Source organism: Podarcis pityusensis, assembly GCF_964106645.2.
Source record: "Podarcis pityusensis genome assembly, chromosome: 14".
NCBI lineage: Eukaryota > Metazoa > Chordata > Lepidosauria > Squamata > Lacertidae > Podarcis > Podarcis pityusensis.
This window is the reverse complement of record NC_138039.1, coordinates 19,552,054-19,571,405: the sequence shown is the minus strand read 5'-3', so window position 1 is coordinate 19,571,405 and position 19,352 is coordinate 19,552,054. Positions and strand designations below refer to the sequence as shown.

The window sequence follows — 19,352 nt, the reverse complement described above, 5'->3', positions numbered from 1 at the left end:
TCCGCAACAAACAGAAGTAGCAGCAGCAGCAGCATCACCACAAGTTATTAGCAACAACTTTGCAATAAAAACAAGCAATAAATTAATTAGCAGGGAGGGGGGGCAGGAGAAGCAACCAAGTTGCCATGGCACCATGTTCTGTACTTTCAGAGAGATTGGGCAACCTACAGAAACGACCTCCTAAATGGGAAAAAAACACATCCCCAAGTGACTTCTATGTTGAAAGTTTAACAAGAGGCTGCCAACTGCCATATAGTTCCTCTAAACACCTAGTGCAGCCAGGAGCATCCATGTCTTGTTTCAAGGCTTTAGAAAACAGGTTGCTGAACCTTTTCCGAGCAGAGGGCTGCACTGAGCCACAGCCAATCCTCCAAGGGATACATGCCAAAATGGGAATGGGAGAAAAAGAGAAACCTTATTTGTATTTCTTTCTTTCTTTCTTTCTTTCTTTCTTTCTTTCTTTCTTTTTTAAAAAAAGAAATATATCAGTGATACGTAAGGTGGAGGCCACAACCAGCATGTCAAGGAACTATTATTAATGGAATTAATGCTTCCTTCTTCCTCTCCCTACCCACAAATGTAATTCCTTGTCTTCCAACTAAAAACATTAAAGCCTACTTGAAGAACTTCCTACACCAACCTTCTTGCTTCCTCTCCATTCATTTCCTTAGAAATCATTCTCAAATGAAACAATTTATGCTCCCACTCCCTAAGTTACTTTATTGACCTCCACATTAATTACTCCCTTTCCCCGTCATGAAGAACTCCCCCTCTTTCTTTCCTCTCTGTTTCTGCTCCCCGCTAGCTCGTTTAGTGCTCACCACTCAATTTACTGCTGGGTTAAAGTGCAGCTGTGACGCTTCGTCCCACTTAATGCTGCAAGGCTTTCAACAGCTCTTGGGACTGATCAGTCAAGACCAGCTCCCCTTTGGCAGTTAGAGCGTCAGTGTTACCGGAAATAAAGACATTAGGATTGATGAGGGCTCAAGAAGCCCAGTGAACACAGACGTTTGCAGCTCAAAAACAAGGTGGACGTTTGAGGAACACTTAAAGGAAATCCTTTGAAAACATTTAAAACTCTCATTGAGGCAAGATTGCAAGACCTGCGGAAACTAAGTCCCCCACCTTGAAAAGTGTCAAATGTTGCGAGTTCTCCATGGGCCACTGAAAATATCTTGGGGGCCACATACAGCAGACAAGCCATGGGGTAGCCACTCATGTTAAAAGCCAGCCCTGTATTTGTGACTTGTGGGCAACAGTTAATCCACATGTCAGTGTTTCACAGAAAGAAAGGCCGGGGGGGGGGGTAAAATTGTAACCTGCCGCTTTTCTGAGAAAGCATCTGTATGTAGTTTGGTGGCAGAGCATCTACCTTGCATGCAGAAGACCTCGGGTTCAATCCTGGCATCTTCAGGCAGGAGTGGGGGGAGAACCCTGCCTGAAACCTGGGAGAGCCATGGCCAGTCAGTGCAGACAATACTGAGCTAGACAGACCAATGATCTGATTCTGTTTAAGACAGCTTCCTAATATTTAAGGGGAAGGGTTATTTAAGCTTCCTGTGTTCCAGCACAGCTTCAATAAATATTTTCATATCTTTCTCCTGAAATAAAATTGTTTGAAATTGGAATAAAATATGTTCCTTACAAAATAAAAGAAATGGATGGCATTAGAGCATCCTGGGCTTTACAGAGGTTTCCTAAGCCACGGGAGTTGTGAACCTGGAGTCAATGGCAAGGGTGGCGGCTCTCTTGCTGCAAAGCAGGAGGGCACCTGCGGGGTGACTCACGAGTGCAGAAGACAAACAACAACAGCAGCAGCAGCAGCAGCAGAGGAGTTACCTGGCAGGCTGTGTGCTAAATGGGCAGGCAGCACTGAGAGTGGGAGGGGCGCTGCCTGGCGCAGGCTGGAGGGCAAGCCAGCCAAAAGACCTAGAAAATGGGGAAGAGGAGAGAAAGAGAAAGAAAGGAGAGAAAAAGGAGGAGGAGGATGGAATAAAGGAGAAACAAATGTATGTTGAAGACAGAAACAAGCAGAGAAGAAGATGTCTGCTGGTGGATTCTAATGAAGAAGAGCGGCCCCTCCCTCCCCAATGTCTGTCAAGTTCTGCAGCCAACAATCAGGTGGAACTAGTTCAACTGATGGGCTACAAAGCACAATTCAGTTCGAGCTGAGACTTGTTGGGGAAAAGAGGAAAGAAGCCTGGCTTGTCCAACCAGTGCTGGTTGTGGAGCTTGACATTCAGAGGAGCCCCTGCAAACCAAGAGTGGGTTAATAATTCCTGTGCATTACTGGCAGCCCAATGCATGAACTGACTCTACTGAAAAGCAACTGATCCAGGGCAATGTGAGGGATATAAAATATAGATTTGTGATGGCAAATTCACAAATATGATTCACACATACCAAGCCATCATGGAATAGGTCACAAGGGCAGTCGGACCTCTACTGTTGCCCAGGGCTAGCCATTCCTGCTGCTTTCCCATTTCCCACATCTTTCTTTAAAATTATTTACACCCCACAGCACAACTGTAGATTCCAACTCAGCTCACAGCACGAGCTCCAAAATTGCACTATAATACAACAAAGGCATAGACATCTAGCAAATAAAAAAACAGCAGATTATGTTGATCCAGTAAATTCAAAGCTACTGAGTGACTGAACAGACAAGGCTGTTTTACCTGACACCTAAATGCAGGCACAGGCAATAGCTGATGAGGAATAGGAGGCAGTTCCACCACCAAAGGAAAGGCTACCTCTTCCTGGTAGGCTACCCCATCCTAAGAGGCACCCTGAGCTGAGCCATTGAGGAAGACCTCAAGGATCGGGCAGCTTCACATGGAAGCAAGTGGGCCTTCCCATACCCTGGTAGGCCCAGACCATTAAACGCATGGGTGTGGAAACTCTGGCCTGAGGGCCAAATTAAGCCCTCCAGGGCTCACAACGGCTGTTTCCCTGGAGTGCGGGCCCCTATTTCCCTCTCAAACACTTACTGTGGCCAAGGCCATGATGGAAAGTCCCCGGGGCCGGTCCTGTGACAATGGCGTCCTTCGACACCCCTGACTTGGGGGATGATTCAGAGCTGAAGGAAATCACATGAAGAGGGAAGGAATGGATTGGAGAGATAATTCCTAGCGGGGTGGAACTCAGGGCTGGTGCTGGCAGCTTCGGGTTGCCGGGCTTGTAAGCAGGAGACAGGACGTTCAAGGAAGATGAACTGGTAAGCAGGACTGCTCCGCTGGCTCCTTTCTGGGAAGGAGAAAGAAAGCAACCATCAGAAGAGCAGAGAAACGGTCCACTGTCATCCGTCATGGAAGCATGTGACACAGAGGCTCATGCACAACCTCAGAATTCAATTGATGGGTTTCAATCTTTCCAGGAAAGAAAGTTCCCTTGCCTCCAGAAATTACTGCCGATAGCTAAGAGAAGCTGTTTTCTCCCACCCAATGCCACCTGGTGCAGGTCCCTCAGAACTGTGCCAGGCCCAAAGCTCTAGCAATCACTTTCCAGATTTTGAGGGGGTGGACAGCCTTGCAACACGTCTCCTGAATGAAAGAGGACATTTATTTATTGGCTATATTTACATCTCACCTTTCCTCCCAAGGAGCTGAAGACAGCACACATGGTTCTTCTGCCTTTATTTTATCCTAGCCACCAATCAATGAGGTAGGTCAGGCTGAGACTGACAGGTAAGCGACTGGCCCAAAGTCACCCAGTGATCTTGGTAGCCAAGTGGAGATTTGAATCCTTATCTCCCAGGTTGCACCACATTGCACCACTGCGCCACACTGGCTCTTGCTGGCATGAGTTGGTAACAGTGAGTTAAAGAGTAGCAGCAGCAGCCAAATCAAGGTAGACAGGGAAGTTCACAGGGCAAAAGAAAAAGGAACTTAGTCAGCTGACATCAGGCCTCTGGGAGGGACCACTTACCGGCACAGGTGTTGAGGTTGCAGTGCTGCTAACTACAGCGGGCTTCAAAGAAGAGGTCAGCAACTTGGCCACTCCTTGCGTCCCTCCGCTTGAACTGACATTCGGACCCCCCGGTGGAGCAACCAAGGTCAGCTTCTGGGAGACCAGGGCCTTCTTCACCATGGAACTTGGAGACAAGCGACTGGGAGCCTGCCCAGGAGAAGGTAGCGATGTGCCTGGGAGCAGGTTCCCCGTGGAGGAGGAGGAGATTTGGTTTGTGGATATGCTGGACGTGGAGCCGCTGGAAGAAGTTGCCATGTGACGTGACAAGGCCACAAAAGGCGACTTGAACGACTGCCCCAAGGAACCAGGGGTGCTGGGGTGCTTCCCTGTGTAGCTCAGGGTCAGAGAAGAGGAATTGGGGGTCTTGTGGGCGCTGCCAGACCCTGGGGAGATGGTCGAAGAGGAGGAGGAGGAAGAAGAATGGAAACCGGGCGATTTGGTGGGGGTCTTGACCTGCTGATGGAGAGGAGGCCGCTGGGGCAAAGGCGAGATGATCTTGGGACCCTGCAGCTTGACAAAGGGAGGGGATGTGGAAAAGTTTTTCCGCTGCTGGGAGGCCAGGGTGAACACCTTCACCTGGGGTATTTGGACTGGGGTCGAGGTCTGGGGCCCATGAACGGTGCGTGGCAGGCTGTGATGCTTCGGCTTAGACTGGTGGGCATCCAGAGTCTTTGCAGGGGTAGCCTGGCAGGAGAGTTCTCTGTAGCTGGAGCTCTCAGTCTTTTTGTCCGGAGGAGACTGGCCCAGTGCCAAGGCCTGTTCGGCCAGGAAGTTGAGCGGTGACTGCAGAGAGCTGGCAGCTGGAGATGGGGCAGGTGAGGGGCTTGGCTTGGAGAAGCTCCTCTTCTCTTCCAATGTGGTCTGAACGGGGGGTTTCTCCAAAGGCACCTTTGGGGTGGCAGGGAGGGTGAAGTCAGGGCTTCCCCCCGTCTGGCTGTTAAGAACAGCCAGTTCCTTGGAGACAGCTTCCAAAGATGAGGCAGCATTGTGGATCAAGTCTTCATCCAGAGAGTCGTCCATGCTGAAAGTGGGAGGAGCAGCTGTGCTGCTGGGAGTTGGGGTTGAACTCATGGCCAAGAGTTCCCTGGTCTGAGGGCTGAGGCCAACTGCAACTCCCTGCGACTCTGGAGAAAGCGTAACTCCGCTGCTTGAGTGGATCAAGGGCATAGGAAGGGGCAACTTCTTATCTGGCTTACAGGACGACTCCTGGAAGACAGAAAGGGAGATTAGACAGGTTGTAGGCTTAATGCTATTTGCCCAGCTATTTTTTTCTTAGTCATTTTAAATTGAAGGAGTATTACTTGGCCAAAGGCTCTAGATAAAATGGATTACAGAAGGAGCTGTGTACATGCTGTGCAAAGGCACAATTGGTACCAGGAAGAGAATATTAAAATGGGGTTGCTATTAAGTTAAAAGTGGCAGAGTTCTTTATACCATACATTCCCGAGTTGTGCAATTTCAACAGCAAAATTAAAAGTAATGCAGGAATATGAACATCTGGAGAGAGCTTTGGATGCTGCTAGACATGCATTTTCCTAGAACGTGATACTTCCTCCAGCTGTAGTGCTGAATGCTGTAGAGACTACTTCAGTTCTTCTATCAGGACAAAGCCTACTTGAAGGCAATTAATCCAGAAAGGATACCAATTTGCTACACCTCTTTTCCATGAAGTTTTTGGCTCAAAACCCTCAAAGCCAGTACCTAAGCATCCTGTAACTACATTGGCTTACACTCATCTTGTTCACTTGGACCTTGGCCTCACTTTTCTTAGTTGTCTGCCTCTACCCCTGCCAAACACACATGCTTAAAGTCTAATGTTAGACTCCAAGGCCATCATAGCAGGGAACTAGCTGGGCTTACATTGCTTTGACAATCAAATCTGGAAAAGCACCATGTAAACACAGGGCACAACTCATAGGAGTGGGTCCTGGAGAGCTGTTTCAAAGTACACAAGAAGCAACTGTATCTTCCCCATATTCTCATATGTCCCAAGAAGACGCAATCAGGGATGAGTGCTAATAGGAGCCCAGGTGTAACTGCTCACCTTTCCTTTCACCTTTGGAGGCGCCATGACTTTCTTCTTTGTTCTATAGGGAAACACAAGTAAGAGAAGAGATTATCTTACTTCCAGGTCAGCATGATGTAACCTGCCAGGGGAGGCTAGCTAGAGAACCTTAAGCCTTCTAGTGCCTACGACAATCCCTGGGGACCAGTTACAACTGATACATGTGCTCAAATGGTGAACAACCTTGGGGAGTGCTGTGTGTGTTTGGGGTGCAGACACATATAAAGATGAGCTGTTGTTCTGTGGCAGAGGACCTGGTTGGCATGTGCCAGGTCCCACCTTTAAGTTGTGGGATCTCCAGTTAAAAGCATCTCACATAGCTGGGGGGGGGGGGGGGAGGGAATCAGTGGGAAAGCTGCTGCCAGTCAGAGCAGACAGTACTAGGCCATGTGGGTCAGTGACCTGACTCTGCACAAGGCAGCTTCACATGTACATTCGCCAAGGATGCCTGCTGCTGTGCAGTATAGCACATACTGATCCCAGATTGTTCCTTCAAACTTTATCTGATTTTGCCAGCATTGCTATTCCACTGAAGATGTGCTGGCAGTGCTATTCCACCATTTCTCATGCCTGATCCACAAATAAAAAACAGCAATAAGGCAGAAGGCCCTGCAGAAGTTCATGTTTGTCCATGCTGGAGGATATCCACGTGCACAGTTGCCATCTGAGTGACAAAACGTGACCAAGGACTAAACAGCAGGAGCACAGGGCAGATTTCCTGTACTGCAAGCACGGACAGATACTCACGGAATTGATGTAAGGTGACCATGCACTCGCCTGCTTTCTTTAAAGAGGGTCCTGAAAAAAGGAGAGAGGAAGGTGAGCCAGATCTATTGGGGATCAATCTCCAAGCAGCAGAAATGAGCCCTTCAAGCTTAAGATCCTAGTGCCTCTAGCAGAATCCCGAGAACAGAATCTTTCTGTTTTTAAAAGGAAGTTTCTAGACCCCACTGTTGTAAAGAAAGGTTACACAAAAACATGCAGACAGCACTTGCTGTGGGTTAGAAATCATGTATGTAAATCAAAGAAGACGACGACCAACTTCAGCAGCAAGTGAGCCATCAGCAATCATGTTGCAACCCTGCATATTGTCCTTCTGAAGACCCCTTTAGACTTCTAAAATTGCTTTGACTATTAAACATCTGAAGCAACCTCTTTTGCAGGTCTCCTTTCATCATGTGCAGCTGCCTGGCCCATGTGGCAGGAGAAGCTCTACTCGCAGTCATGCCACTGACACTCACACTACAGGTAGGGCTGGGTGATATCTGGTTTTCAATATCATAATAGATCACCAAATAGACATCATGATATCTCAATATAACATGATACATATCCATGGCGGCTGAGGACTGCCCCGCGGGGGAGAATGGCCCTGCTGCGCCTCCCCAAGGAAGACAAGGGCTTCACTGGGAATCCCCACGATGGAGGAGGTCCTCACTGCACCTATCTGCAGGCAGAGGGCCTGACCAGGAATCCCCACAGTGGTGGAGGGCCCCATCACAGAGGATGATGTGCTGCGCTTCCCTGGGGCGGCAGAGAGCTTTGCCGCACCTCCCGACAGTGGTGGGGGGCCTTGCTGCGTCTCCCCATGGTGGTTTACAATGTAAGGAAGTAGTAGATTTAATAAAAATGACTTCCATATACTATATTTTCAACTAAATTAAAAATAGTTCAAGTGATTTACTAGTAAAGTTGCATCTGCTTCCCCACTCAGAGGTCTAAGCGGAATCTATGCATGCATAAGCCCCACTGAGTTCAGCTAAACTTCAACTTTCCTGGGAGTAAGCCCCACTGAAGTCAGTAGGGCTTGCTTGTGAGTAGACACACATTTGCTTGCACTGCTTACCGACAAACACCCTCCGCACCATTCTCACACAATAGCCAACCTCCCATTTCAGCAGAAGGCAACCAGTTAAATCTTCTCCTCTCCATTTCCCCCTGACAGAGAAGCCTCCCACCCCCTGCAAAAACCCTCACCCCATCAATCTCTCCCTTTGTATCAAAGGGAGGGAGGGAGGGCAAGCAAGCAAGCAAAGACATGGTCTCCCTTTAAATAAATAAATAAATAAACCTTCCTTTTTAATATAGAGGAAAGCTATTTAGGGGGGAAATAAACACACTTCCTCCCCTTTTTTCCACCAGTGAGGGTGGGTGAGTGGGAGGGAAGAAAGGAAGAAGTGCTCTCCAGTTCTTTGTTTACATTCCCTGTTTACTTTTCCCCTGGATCTTTGATAGCCTAGCCAGGGGAGTTGCTCCTGGATTGTTAGCTGGCTCTGCATAATTAGCTGAGCTCAGACTTTTGAGAGCAGGAAGTTCTGCTGAAAGAGTTGGTTTGTGTGCTTGCTAGGGATTAAAACTGTCTGCAGCTAAGGGCTTCTATCCTTATTTCTCAGAGAGGGGAGGGACAACAAAGCAAGGAGAGATGTGACTACCTTCTCACTGAGGAAAGTAGCAAGAAACATACCAGTGAAGCTGAAAGAGTTTCCGAGTTTGTGTGAGGGCTTATAGGAGGGGAGAGAGCAAACAAAGCCTGCAAAGTATATGTAAAGTATCTGTTCGGCTGGGCTACCTCCTCATAAGCTGTCAAGTTTCAACCTTTCATTCATGGGTATATTGCCTTGTTGAAACACTATCACAATGTTATGTCAATACCGGTATTCAAGGGTATGGCAATTTATTGCACAGCCCTAACTACAGGTATCAATAAAATGGCTGAACTGCCATTTCCTGACATTCAAAGTGACCATTATTGTGGGCTTGCCTTCTCTACATTGAAAGCAGGGTTGAGGAACCTGTGTCCCTCAGGATGTTGTGGGACAGAGCCAGCATTGCCAATAGGGTCAGAGATGGGGCCTAGAGTACCTTTCGGATGTTGGGGATGCCTCTGCTATGTCTAAATTATAGCACATAGTGATTAGTCAGCCTTGTTCCCTCTCACCTGGACTGCATCCAGCCCTTTGGCCAAAGTGGCTTGACTTCTGCATCCAGGAAAGTCTTCACATAATCCTCCATTGACTGAGCCTTGTTCTTTTCACGGTCATACCCGTCCAGCTTGATTTTCACCGCCTGACAGAGCAAATCCCTAGAGGAGGAAGTTTACCTAGGTTACCCAGACCATACTCTTTGCCCCCTGTCCCCCAACCCCACGTGTAGACTGCCCTCAATTGATTCAGTTTGGGAAGGTTATTTTAAGCACAGCCTTAATAAGTTCAGCCCTTGTATTTGGACTATAGTGTATACACCACTATGAACCAGACAACAGATCTGTCCTAAATCTAGCAGCAATCTTGGGCTTCAAATTCAAGATGAACGCCAAGGCCAAAATGCTGAAGCCAGGCGACATCTTCATACCAGATACCCCACCCTGGGTCTTAAATTCAAAACACACCAAGACCTAGGTGAAAACTGCAGCCCCCATACCTTTTAACCAACTCAGCAACAAATAAAGCTGTAATGCCCAGAAAGGCAAATACAGGTGTATTTTCCCTGAAGCCAGGGAACAAGGCTCTAAAACCCAGTCTTGTCCCCTCTGACTTTGCCAACCTGATTTCATCAATCCACTGAAACTTCTTCCGAGGTCCCATGATCCGCCTTCCTCCTTTATCGTCATCTTCCTCTTCATCTGAACAAACCCGTTCTCTCTGGTCCTTGTCCTTTTCCTCTTCTAACATCCTGAGAGGAAAAGAGAAGAGGGACACTGAAGTGCAGAATGGTAATTGGATCCACTTCTAAAATATGCCCCCGCCCCACTAGTATAAGCTTTGGGTGTGCACAGAGTGGAATGCAGGGACTAAAACAAAAAACAAGTTGAAAACGCACTTCGCAAACTTGGCCTGGGTGTGCGCTTGGCACTCTTCCTGGTATTTGGCCATCTGCTCTGGCATTGCCCTGCCAATGGCTTCCTTGAGTTTCTGAAGAGGGTCCTTCATCCGCCCTCCCTGCAGAAAAACAAAGAGTTAAGGACTCTGACCCAGTATTCATGCTAAGTTGTGCCCATATAGGCAGTGAGATTGTTTGTGAGAGGAAAGCACTCCTTTTGCACACCCCTTACTTACTCATCTAAGCCTAACCACTAAATGAAGTCTAGACTTCAGATGCAGTTTGCTTACCATCCATCTTTCATATTTAACTTCCTGTTAATTATGTTGCTTTGAATGTTATACTTTATATTTGACTTTCTTCTATAATGTTTTCTTCTGGATTCTTTTATTTGACATTTTAATGAAAACTGCTTGGAGATTTTTTCCTTAAAAATATAAAGCGGTATAGAAATGAAATGAATAATAATAATAATATTTAGAGCTGGTTCAGACAGCAAGAGGTAGGAGCCAAATATTTTCAGACATGGCTTCAAAAGTATAGAACCTACATTCTAAAGAAGACTGGAAAGCTACCTCATCACATTTCCAGTGGAGTGGCAAGGCCCTTCTCTTCTGATGGGCATTTGGATGGCCTGGGTCATCTCCTGTTTTAACCTGTAGCTCTTTGATTTTGTGAAATTTATAGTGGGTTTTGTATGGCTCTATTCTTTCATGTGTTAGGAATTACTTTGGGCTATTTGGAAAAGAGGTATAAAAAAGCTTTTAATAAATAAAATTCCCTTTTCATCACCAAGAATTTGTTTTTTGCAAGGTTAAAGAAAGGGAAATCTAGACCAGCCCTCATGTGGAAACCTTTTATCCCTTATTAGAAATGGCGATGGCATCAAAATTCAGAGACACACATTCCCTTCTCCATGAGCAGCCACTGAGCCCAAAAAGAGATGTTCACAAATCCAGTTTATGACATTTCTTTCTATGGCTGACACCGCTATCACTTACACCAAGGGCCTGAGTGCCAAATACAACCCATCTGTCTCTTGGGACTCTCCCTAGGCCACACACCCTCCTTGTTTTTACCTGACGAGGATGTCCTTGAACTCTGATTATGCTTCTTGCTTGTTTGGCTTGACAACTGATGTGTGAGACAAAACTGCCTTAGGGTACAAAGTTAAGACATTTATTGGTCCACCCACTTTTGCCTCTGAACCCATCCGCCACTCAGGGGCCTCAGGAGGGAATTACCTTACACTGACTAGTAGCACTGCATTTACATGACCACTCACCTGTTCATAGGCGTAAAGCCGGCGGGCACGTTTGAGCAGGGTGTCTTTGTTGCAAGGCAGGAAGGAGGCCAGGTGAGCATACACCCCTGAGCGGACCTGGCTGTTCAACTCCCGAGTTTGCAGCTCTATACTGAGGGCAGAAAAAGGCAAAACTATTTAGCTCTGATCCAAATGCCTCCCTTTGACAGCAGAGTAAGGGAGCCCAAGCAAAACATGGTAAAGTAAAATACTGCAAAGGCCCTTTAAAAAAGCTTCAATTTAAAATCTAAATAAAAAAAGTTAAAGGTTAAAAACAAATGAAACAAGAATAACAAGGGGGGCGGGAATCAGAATATTATTGGCACAAAATTGGAAACAAGAAGAATTACCGACAAAAGAAGAATGGAGGATGAAACTGATGGACTATGCAGAATCAGATAAATTAACAGGAAGAATTCGAAATCTGCGGGACCAGAGATTCACAGAAGACTGACATAAATTTACGGACTATTTGGAGAGTAATTGTGATGATCATATTACACTTGTATGTTTGCAAGAAGTTTTGTAAGCTGGACTATTTGAATATTGCAAAAAAAAAAAAAAAGGTAATGAGGGGGACTGTTAGTTAAGATAATTAAAGGCAATAGGAATTTAATAAATGCAGAATAAGTGATAAGAACGGAAGACCATCAGAGGGGCTGATGGAAGTCCAAAAAGATTGTATAAGATGTGAAGTTTCTTTCTATGAATGATAACTGATATGTAAAAATTATATTAACAAGGGGGGGAAATTAGTGGCAAACAGTAATGGCAAAGTCTAAAAGACGTATTATGTAGAAGTCAAAAGCTAATCTGAACAAGAGTTTCCAAGGACTATGGGCAGATTTCCTTTGTTGTTGCCACTCATTTTTATATAGCAGTCTCTTGCACTATTAGGACTCAACATGTGGAGCGAAACCTATGGTAGATATAGTTCTCTCAAGTATTTGAGGTCAAGCAGAGCTTTGGAAGCTTAAGACCCAACACCTTGAATTGGCACAAACGGGCCCCCATTAGATGTGCCCTAGATAAGGCAAAACACCCCTGGCCCTTGCCATGACCATTCCTGGTTATGCCCCAAGGGTTTTTCATTTCGACAGCCAGATTTCAGCAGCAAAGAAGTTGTATTGTTGCTGCTATTGCTGATGGCTGGAAGACAGTAACCCTTTTTAATCTACTGGAAAGCACCCAGAGAACTACTAGTACCTTCTGCCTACATCTGCCTTATGCAAACACCATTCTCACTTTCATTCTCTGAGCTCACAGGGTTCGGATGGTACATTTGGGAAAGTGACTTACTCCAACAATATGCTATTCATTTCTTGGTTGAAGAACTTGTGTTTGCCTTCTCCTTCAGCCACCCTGGCAGCCTGGAGTTCACAAAAAGACCAACACAGAATAGTTAATAACCAGAGATGCAGGAAAAGGGTCAACCCGGGGGCAGGGGGGGTGTAGGGGAAAGGGGGGGGGAGGAAGTCAGTATATTCTACAGAAGTCACAGTCCCATAGCATTTCCTCATAGGAAAGGTGATTCAATTACTCCTAACCAAATTAATGTCCAAAGCTGTAGAAAGCTGCAGCGATATTAACACTGAAATGAGTCAGAATTGATTCCTCCATTGGAACTTTCCCCCAGCAGTTCTGGAAGCCTAGATTCATTTCTACAACATGGCCAAAATCTGAGGGAGAGATTCAATGTCATGCCAGCAAATGCAATGGAGCTTCCCCCTTCTCCTAACCTCTACCCCCTGAGCCCCAATCGGCTCTAGAAGGTTCCCCAAAGTCTGGACATCTTCAGAAGCAGCATGGAATCTTTCTGCTTGGGTTGCCTTTTTGCCATTTGTGTTTCAACATCTGCATTTAATTGATTATCTAGATTTTATTGTAATGTGATACTCCAGACTCAAACATCCTTTCAGGCAACAGGTTCAATGAGGAATACAATTTCAAAAGGTGCCTTTTCTCAAAAAGCCCTTTGCATTCTTGGAGGAAAAATGGGGAAGGATACAATTTTACTATAAAATTTTTCCATGTGCTAAACTGCTTGGAATATGCATACGTTTGGTTCTAATTTTATGCACATCCCGAACAACTCCCAGTCACAAATCAATATAATGGGTACGTGCGTCAGAGAAATTTTTTTTACTATATGCTTCTTAGTCAATATGAAAAAAATTAATTATAACTTTGAAACTGCACAATTAGATTGGCAATGTAGCCATTCATTATTACGTTTTTTGGGTACAGTTGGGTCTTAAGGTATTTTTGATGCAAATATGCATTTTAAGGATTTTTTCTAAGGAAAAAATGTTATGGAAATCATTCCACATCTCATTACTGGAATCAGGTGCCTTAACCTTCTAAGACATGCATAGTTAATCTAGAACAGAGGTAGCTCTGCTATAGATTGAAACCATAATACAAAGATTCTCTCCACCTAAACCTCAAACTTTACTCCAGAGTCCACAGGTGTAGCAGTACAACCACTTACTCCACAAACCTATGCAATAAGTAACTCAGAATGGCACTATGTGAACACACACCTCACAACTGCCTAAGCACCCAGCTCAGTTGGGCTCTAGGAATGCCAGCTTGGCTGTTGCCACTCATTAACAACCCAACTTCTCTGAATAATGCCACCTCACATCAGACCACAGCAAGAATCTGACGGCCTTCTGTCCTCGACTGCTGTCCTGGGTGCACCATATTTCAAACTGACTTTCCATAAAGAACCTCTTCAAAACATGGAAGCAAGCAGCAACTATAGGGGAGATCACATGCTTTGAATGCAAAAGGTCAGTTTCCATCCCTGGCAGCCCCAAGTAAAGAAAAACCCCTGCCTAAAACTCTGAAAAGCCACGGCCAGGAAGTGAAGACAAGACTGGGCTAGATGGACCAGCGTTCTTGACTCTGCCTAAGGCTGCTTCCTAGCATGAAGAACTGTACCTATTGTCTACCCTGCAAGAGACATCACTTGCCACATCCGGTATGATCTGCTGTTACCTGTGTCAGTTCCTCAATGCGCTTCTCCAGTGATCCTGGAAGTCCTTCAGGGAGGGAGAGAGGCTGCTTGATGTCCTGCTCTAGACCCATCCCAAGGGGGTCACTCCCATCTTCCATGTCATGGAAAGGGCTTTCTTCTGGAGATTCATTGAACAGCTGTTCTAGATCAAGATCAGTCAGGGAGTCCATGGCTGACGCAGCTTGAAGGAGCTCATTGTCACTGCTGTGGCCAAAGAAAGAGAGGAGCGGATCGGGCAGGCTTTCCACTTCCCGTGGTGTTGGAGTTTCAGCCAGAGAAGGGACAATAAGCTTTGGCTCGTCGTCTTGCTTCTTCTGAGCTTCCTTTTCCTTTTGAAACTTCTTCAGCATTTCCTTGTAACTCGGGGCTCCAGAGTATTTCTTCTTCTTCTTCTCCTTGCTTGCATTCAGGGCTGTGAAACTATAAAGGAAACATGGTACATATGAGGGAAGTAAGATGTCCAGCCATTTGAGCACCTACAGCCTAAGAGTGCCCAAGCACTGAACTTTAATTTGATTGTTATGGTAGAATCCTAAACGTGTTATTTCAGATGTCACACTATGTTCCATGGAACTTGCAGGGAAATGCAGACAGACTTTCAGCCTGTGAGTAAATCATATAAACTCTCCAACCTTCAGCAATGCTTGAGGCAGTGCAGCTTATATAAGTTGACACATTCTGTCCTAACTGCAAATTGGTAAGAGGAAGATTTTTTTGTGCTATTTTAGAGGACAGGTGAAATAAAGTTATTTGCGTGAACGTACGCGTATTTGTGGAAGTCAATAACTTAAGAGTCATTTCTTCTAGAATCATTATTCATTTTACTATTCTATCACAAAGGAAATTATGACCATTTGACCCCTTTTCGCTGCTGGGTCATCTGAACAAGCACTGTATCAAAATAAGTTCTTGCCAACTCATTTTTAAAATCATCTATAGCATTTATTTCTGCATCATGCAAAATAATTCATAATCCTTATCTTGCTCACCCTCACAACCTTCCTGGTTTGTTTATGACAGAGATTTGATTAACACAAATCTGGAAAATTGGTGGCAAAAAGAAGGATTTGAGCCTAATTTAGATATCACACTCCAAGGCTTAAAATGGTTTTTCTAGAGTTTCCCTTTTTTAAATCCACAAAAGAAGTTCCATTTAGGAGAAAGATGATACCCGTCTATTAAAAAAAGCACTTTGATACAAATAGCTGACTTACCCAGTTTTGGGAAACTTCGATTTTTTAGATTTCTTTTCTTTCTCATAAGAATCATCTTTCTTCTTTTTCTTCATCTTCTCACCTCCTTCTTTTAATTTTCGTTTCTGGGGATTAAATAATTTTAACAATTGTCATTACGTAGTACTAAGAAGACACTAAGTGATTTAATCACTTGTTAGCAAGAGTGTTCATGGATGGATTTACATGCCTGAGCAGCACCTTTATGAAAAGAGAGAAAGGTGCCACTCAGGCATGTAGTCATTCATGAACACGCTTGCTAACAAGTGATTAACTCTCCATGATGGTAAAAGGAAAAGATGAAGCATCTCTAAGGGCAAGGAAGATATAAGGTTGTTAAGGATCGTCTCCAAGCCCAAAGAGGGCTGCAAAACACTTTCTCAGGCAGCCCCTAATACTAGAACAGCAGCTTAGAGTCATGCAAAGACCAAGAGAAGATTTCTCATCTCTTTCAGCCACCAGATTCAATGAAGTCACCCACAGAATGAAATTAGTGAGTTGGATCCAACTAAGGCCCCATCTGCACTATACATTTAAAGCACTACGACTTTAAACAGCCATGGCTTCTCACAAGACATCCTATGAACTGTTAAGGATGCTGAAAGCGATTTGGAGAACACTATTCCCATTCCAGAGCTTTAATTCCCGAAGTTCTCTGAAAAGAGGGATTGATTGTTAAACCACTCTGGGAACTGTAGCTCTCTCAGCACCCTTAACAAACAACAATTCCCATGATACTTTGGGGGAAGCCATGACTATTTAAAGTGGTATATTGCTTTAAATGTACATTGCAGATGGGACCCAGAGAAATACTCTGAACAAATTAATGGACGTGACTAATGTAAGTCCATTGATTTCCTCCTACCCATGAACTATAAACCACAGGTAGCACTTTCATTTCTTTTTAAAGGGAGGGAAAGCCTACTAGCTATGAGGTGACCTCAGTCACTATAACCTTCCATTAAAGGGATCACTCTGTGCTGCTTACAGTATGAACTGCAAGCAGAGTAAATTATAAACCATCTACTTCCTGACTTGTCAAAAGTGCACTGAAGGTCTTTATGTCCTCCATGCTGAACTACTATTTTTATATTTTCTGCTTTGCTTGGGGTAAGTAAGTACACACATAATTTCAGCCTTTGAGCTTCTTTCAGGTAACAAAATATTACATCCACCCACTGACCCCTTCGTCTGCAGTCACATTTTGTCAGCCAACAAAAACCATACTTTATTGAAGGCTCTATTTAAAAAAGAAAGCACCCAGAGCGTCTTATTCCCAGACCTTAGGTGATTTCTTCTTTTTCTCTTTGATAAAGTCATCCTCCGACTCCGAAGCCTGCCGGAACTGTAGAGTTCCAGAGTTGATGTAAAAGCCTCCATACTTGGTTGTTAGAGATGCTGGAACGAGCTCATCGTACTGGGGGCAAAGAGGAGAGATCAGTCAGCATTCTTGTAGAACCGATGGGTGTACATGTGAAAGAACCCCAATGAAACCATGCTCATTTTTCCAGTGAATCGGCCTTGAAGTCACTTTGGACATGCAAAAACACCAGATTCTTACAGCTGCATCATTTTGTACAGAAATACATTTTGGCAACAGCTTTACTTCTCTTCCCTCATCTTTATTAACTGCCCTGACTATAATGCCTAGCTTTGTGCCCTGATTTTCCCTGTTTTGTTTTGGGTGCAACAGCTCCCACTCCCAAACCCTTTCCCCCCCTTCAGGCATGTATGCTAAAATCCAGTCTTCTAGGAAGAAAAGAAAGGGAAAAAAGCTCTAAGCATGCACCCAGGTCCTAGGGTCCTCTAGAACAAGGACGGGAAGATCAACCAATCATTGGGCAATTTGAAGTAGGTTGGGGAGGGGTTCCAAATGGCAACTGTTTAATAATGTGACTTGTTTAATTTATTTCCCCAAGCAATTGCAATATTTAAGACCCAAAGAGTCTACAGAGTAAAAGGCACATGCAGGAGAATGAACCTGAAGATGACCTAGAAATCACAGGAAGATAAGATGCTGCCTTACACCAAGTCATTTCACTGGCCCATCGAGGTCAGTATCATCTACACTGACTGGTAGCGCTTCTCCAGGCTTTCACAGAATCAGTTGGAAGATACCCCAAAGGTCATCTAGTTCAACCCCCTGCAATGCAGGAATCTCAGCTAAGGCAACCCTGACAGATGGCTGTCTAAACTCTGCTTAAAAACCTCCAAGGAAGGAAAGTCCACACCCACATTTCAGGGAGACTGTTCCACTGTCAAACAGCTCTTACTGTCAGACAAGAGAACACTACCAGCCCTACCTGGAGATGGAAGGGGGACTGAAGTTGGGACATTCTGCATGGAAAGATTATGCTCTACCAATCCGTCTCCCAATTAGGTCACTGAAATCAAGAAAGTCTGAAGGAAAACCAGATGTGAATATGTGCATGTAAGGCAGGCATGGCCAAACTTGGCTCTCCAGCTGTTTTGGGACTACAATTCCCATCATCCCTGACCACTGGTCCTGTTAGCTAGAGATGATGGGAGTTGTAGTCCCAAAACAGCTGGAGGGCCAAGTTTGGCCATGCCTGATGTAAGGAATGACCTGCTCTGCTACTGAAAACAAGTTCCTGGTCAAAAGAAGTCTATTTCTTAATTCTGACATCTAAGCAAGAGTAGACCCATTGAAATTAAAAAACCTAATTTAGTCATGTCTGTTAATGTTAATGTGTCTACTCTGAGTATGACCAACATTGGCTACAACCCAAAGTCTTAGCTCTAGTTGGTGGATGTCAGAATTCTAGGTTTTTTTTAAAAAAGGTTCAACAAGCCTGAAATCTGCCTATGCCTGCTCTAGACAGTAACAAGCAATAGTTTTGGCCTTTGTGGCAGAGGGACATGACTGAGGGAATGGCTCAAATGCCTGCTATGGGCCTCTGTGCAGGCTGGAAAAACAACATAGCTCTGGAACCCGGAAACACAGCCTCCAAACCAGGTCTCTGTGCAGATGTGGCCTGGATGTTCACCCTACCTGGAGCACCCACTGCTGCTAGGGCAGACAGCTTCATCACCTGCTTTATTGTTGGGAACCAGAGCCCTCCACTGCTACTCACTGCTTCAGAATTATCAATGAATGAATCGGATTCATCGTATCCATATCCCATATCTATCAGGTCCTGGACACGATCTTTCCTGCGCTTCTTTCCACCCTGAAACAAGAAAGGCTGATGGTTACCCCTTATGGCCCCAAAGAAGGCAAGCTATTATTATTATTTAAATTTATATACTGCCCTATACCCACAGGTTTCAGGGCGGTTCACAGGCTAAAATCACAACATAAAAACACAAAATACATAATCAAAATAAAAACAAGAACAATCCAATAACCCCATATAAATAATCAGAGAGGGGAAATAGAATTTAAAACACACATACACAGTACTTGTAATCAAACATATAAAAATAAACATCCATCAGGTATTGTCAAGGTGTAGATTAAAATATCAATTTACCTTTATTCCAAATAAAAACATTTTAGCCATTGGTTCCCCCCCCCCCCAATTGCAACCATTCATAGAAGCTCTTTGGTCCAATGGATTAAATACACTTCCATTGTGTATTTGAGCCAGTATGGTGTAGTAGTTAAGAGCGGTAGTCTCGTAATCTGGGGAGCCGAGTCCGCTTCCCCGCTCCTCCACATGCAGCTGCTGGGTGACCTTGGGCTAGTCACACTTCTTTGAAGTCTCTCAGCCCCCTCACCTCACAGAGTGTTTGTTGTGGGGGAGGAAGGGAAAGGAGGATGTTAGCCGCTTTGAGACTCCCTAGGGTAGTGATAAAGCGGGATATCAAATCCAAACTCTTCTTCCTCCTCTTCTTCTTCTTGGTTCCCCCCCCCCCAATTGCAACCATTCATAGAAGCTCTTTGGTCCAATGGATCAAATACACTTCCATTGCTAAATC

General features: G+C 44.9%; 1 protein-coding gene across 4 annotated transcripts in view; it reads right to left on the bottom strand.

Moving 5' to 3' along the window:
* UBN1 (ubinuclein 1) overlaps positions 1-19,352 on the bottom strand; it is a 32,599-nt gene that overhangs the window by 6,809 nt on the left and 6,438 nt on the right. For 3 of the 4 annotated variants that reach the window (XM_080981933.1, XM_080981934.1, XM_080981935.1), the window contains exons 4-17: positions 18,506-18,601; positions 16,693-16,827; positions 15,393-15,496; positions 14,160-14,598; positions 12,456-12,526; positions 11,139-11,268; positions 9,854-9,972; positions 9,578-9,706; positions 8,973-9,116; positions 6,782-6,832; positions 6,014-6,056; positions 3,928-5,175; positions 2,991-3,246; positions 1,840-1,929 (exon numbers count right to left, since the gene is read on the bottom strand). In XM_080981933.1, coding sequence (XP_080838059.1) covers positions 1,840-1,929; positions 2,991-3,246; positions 3,928-5,175; positions 6,014-6,056; positions 6,782-6,832; positions 8,973-9,116; positions 9,578-9,706; positions 9,854-9,972; positions 11,139-11,268; positions 12,456-12,526; positions 14,160-14,598; positions 15,393-15,496; positions 16,693-16,827; positions 18,506-18,601 — 3,055 coding nt within the window. The remainder of the gene's footprint in view (positions 1-1,839; positions 1,930-2,990; positions 3,247-3,927; positions 5,176-6,013; positions 6,057-6,781; positions 6,833-8,972; positions 9,117-9,577; positions 9,707-9,853; positions 9,973-11,138; positions 11,269-12,455; positions 12,527-14,159; positions 14,599-15,392; positions 15,497-16,692; positions 16,828-18,505; positions 18,602-19,352) is intronic. The other variant, XM_080981936.1, reaches the window with a different exon arrangement.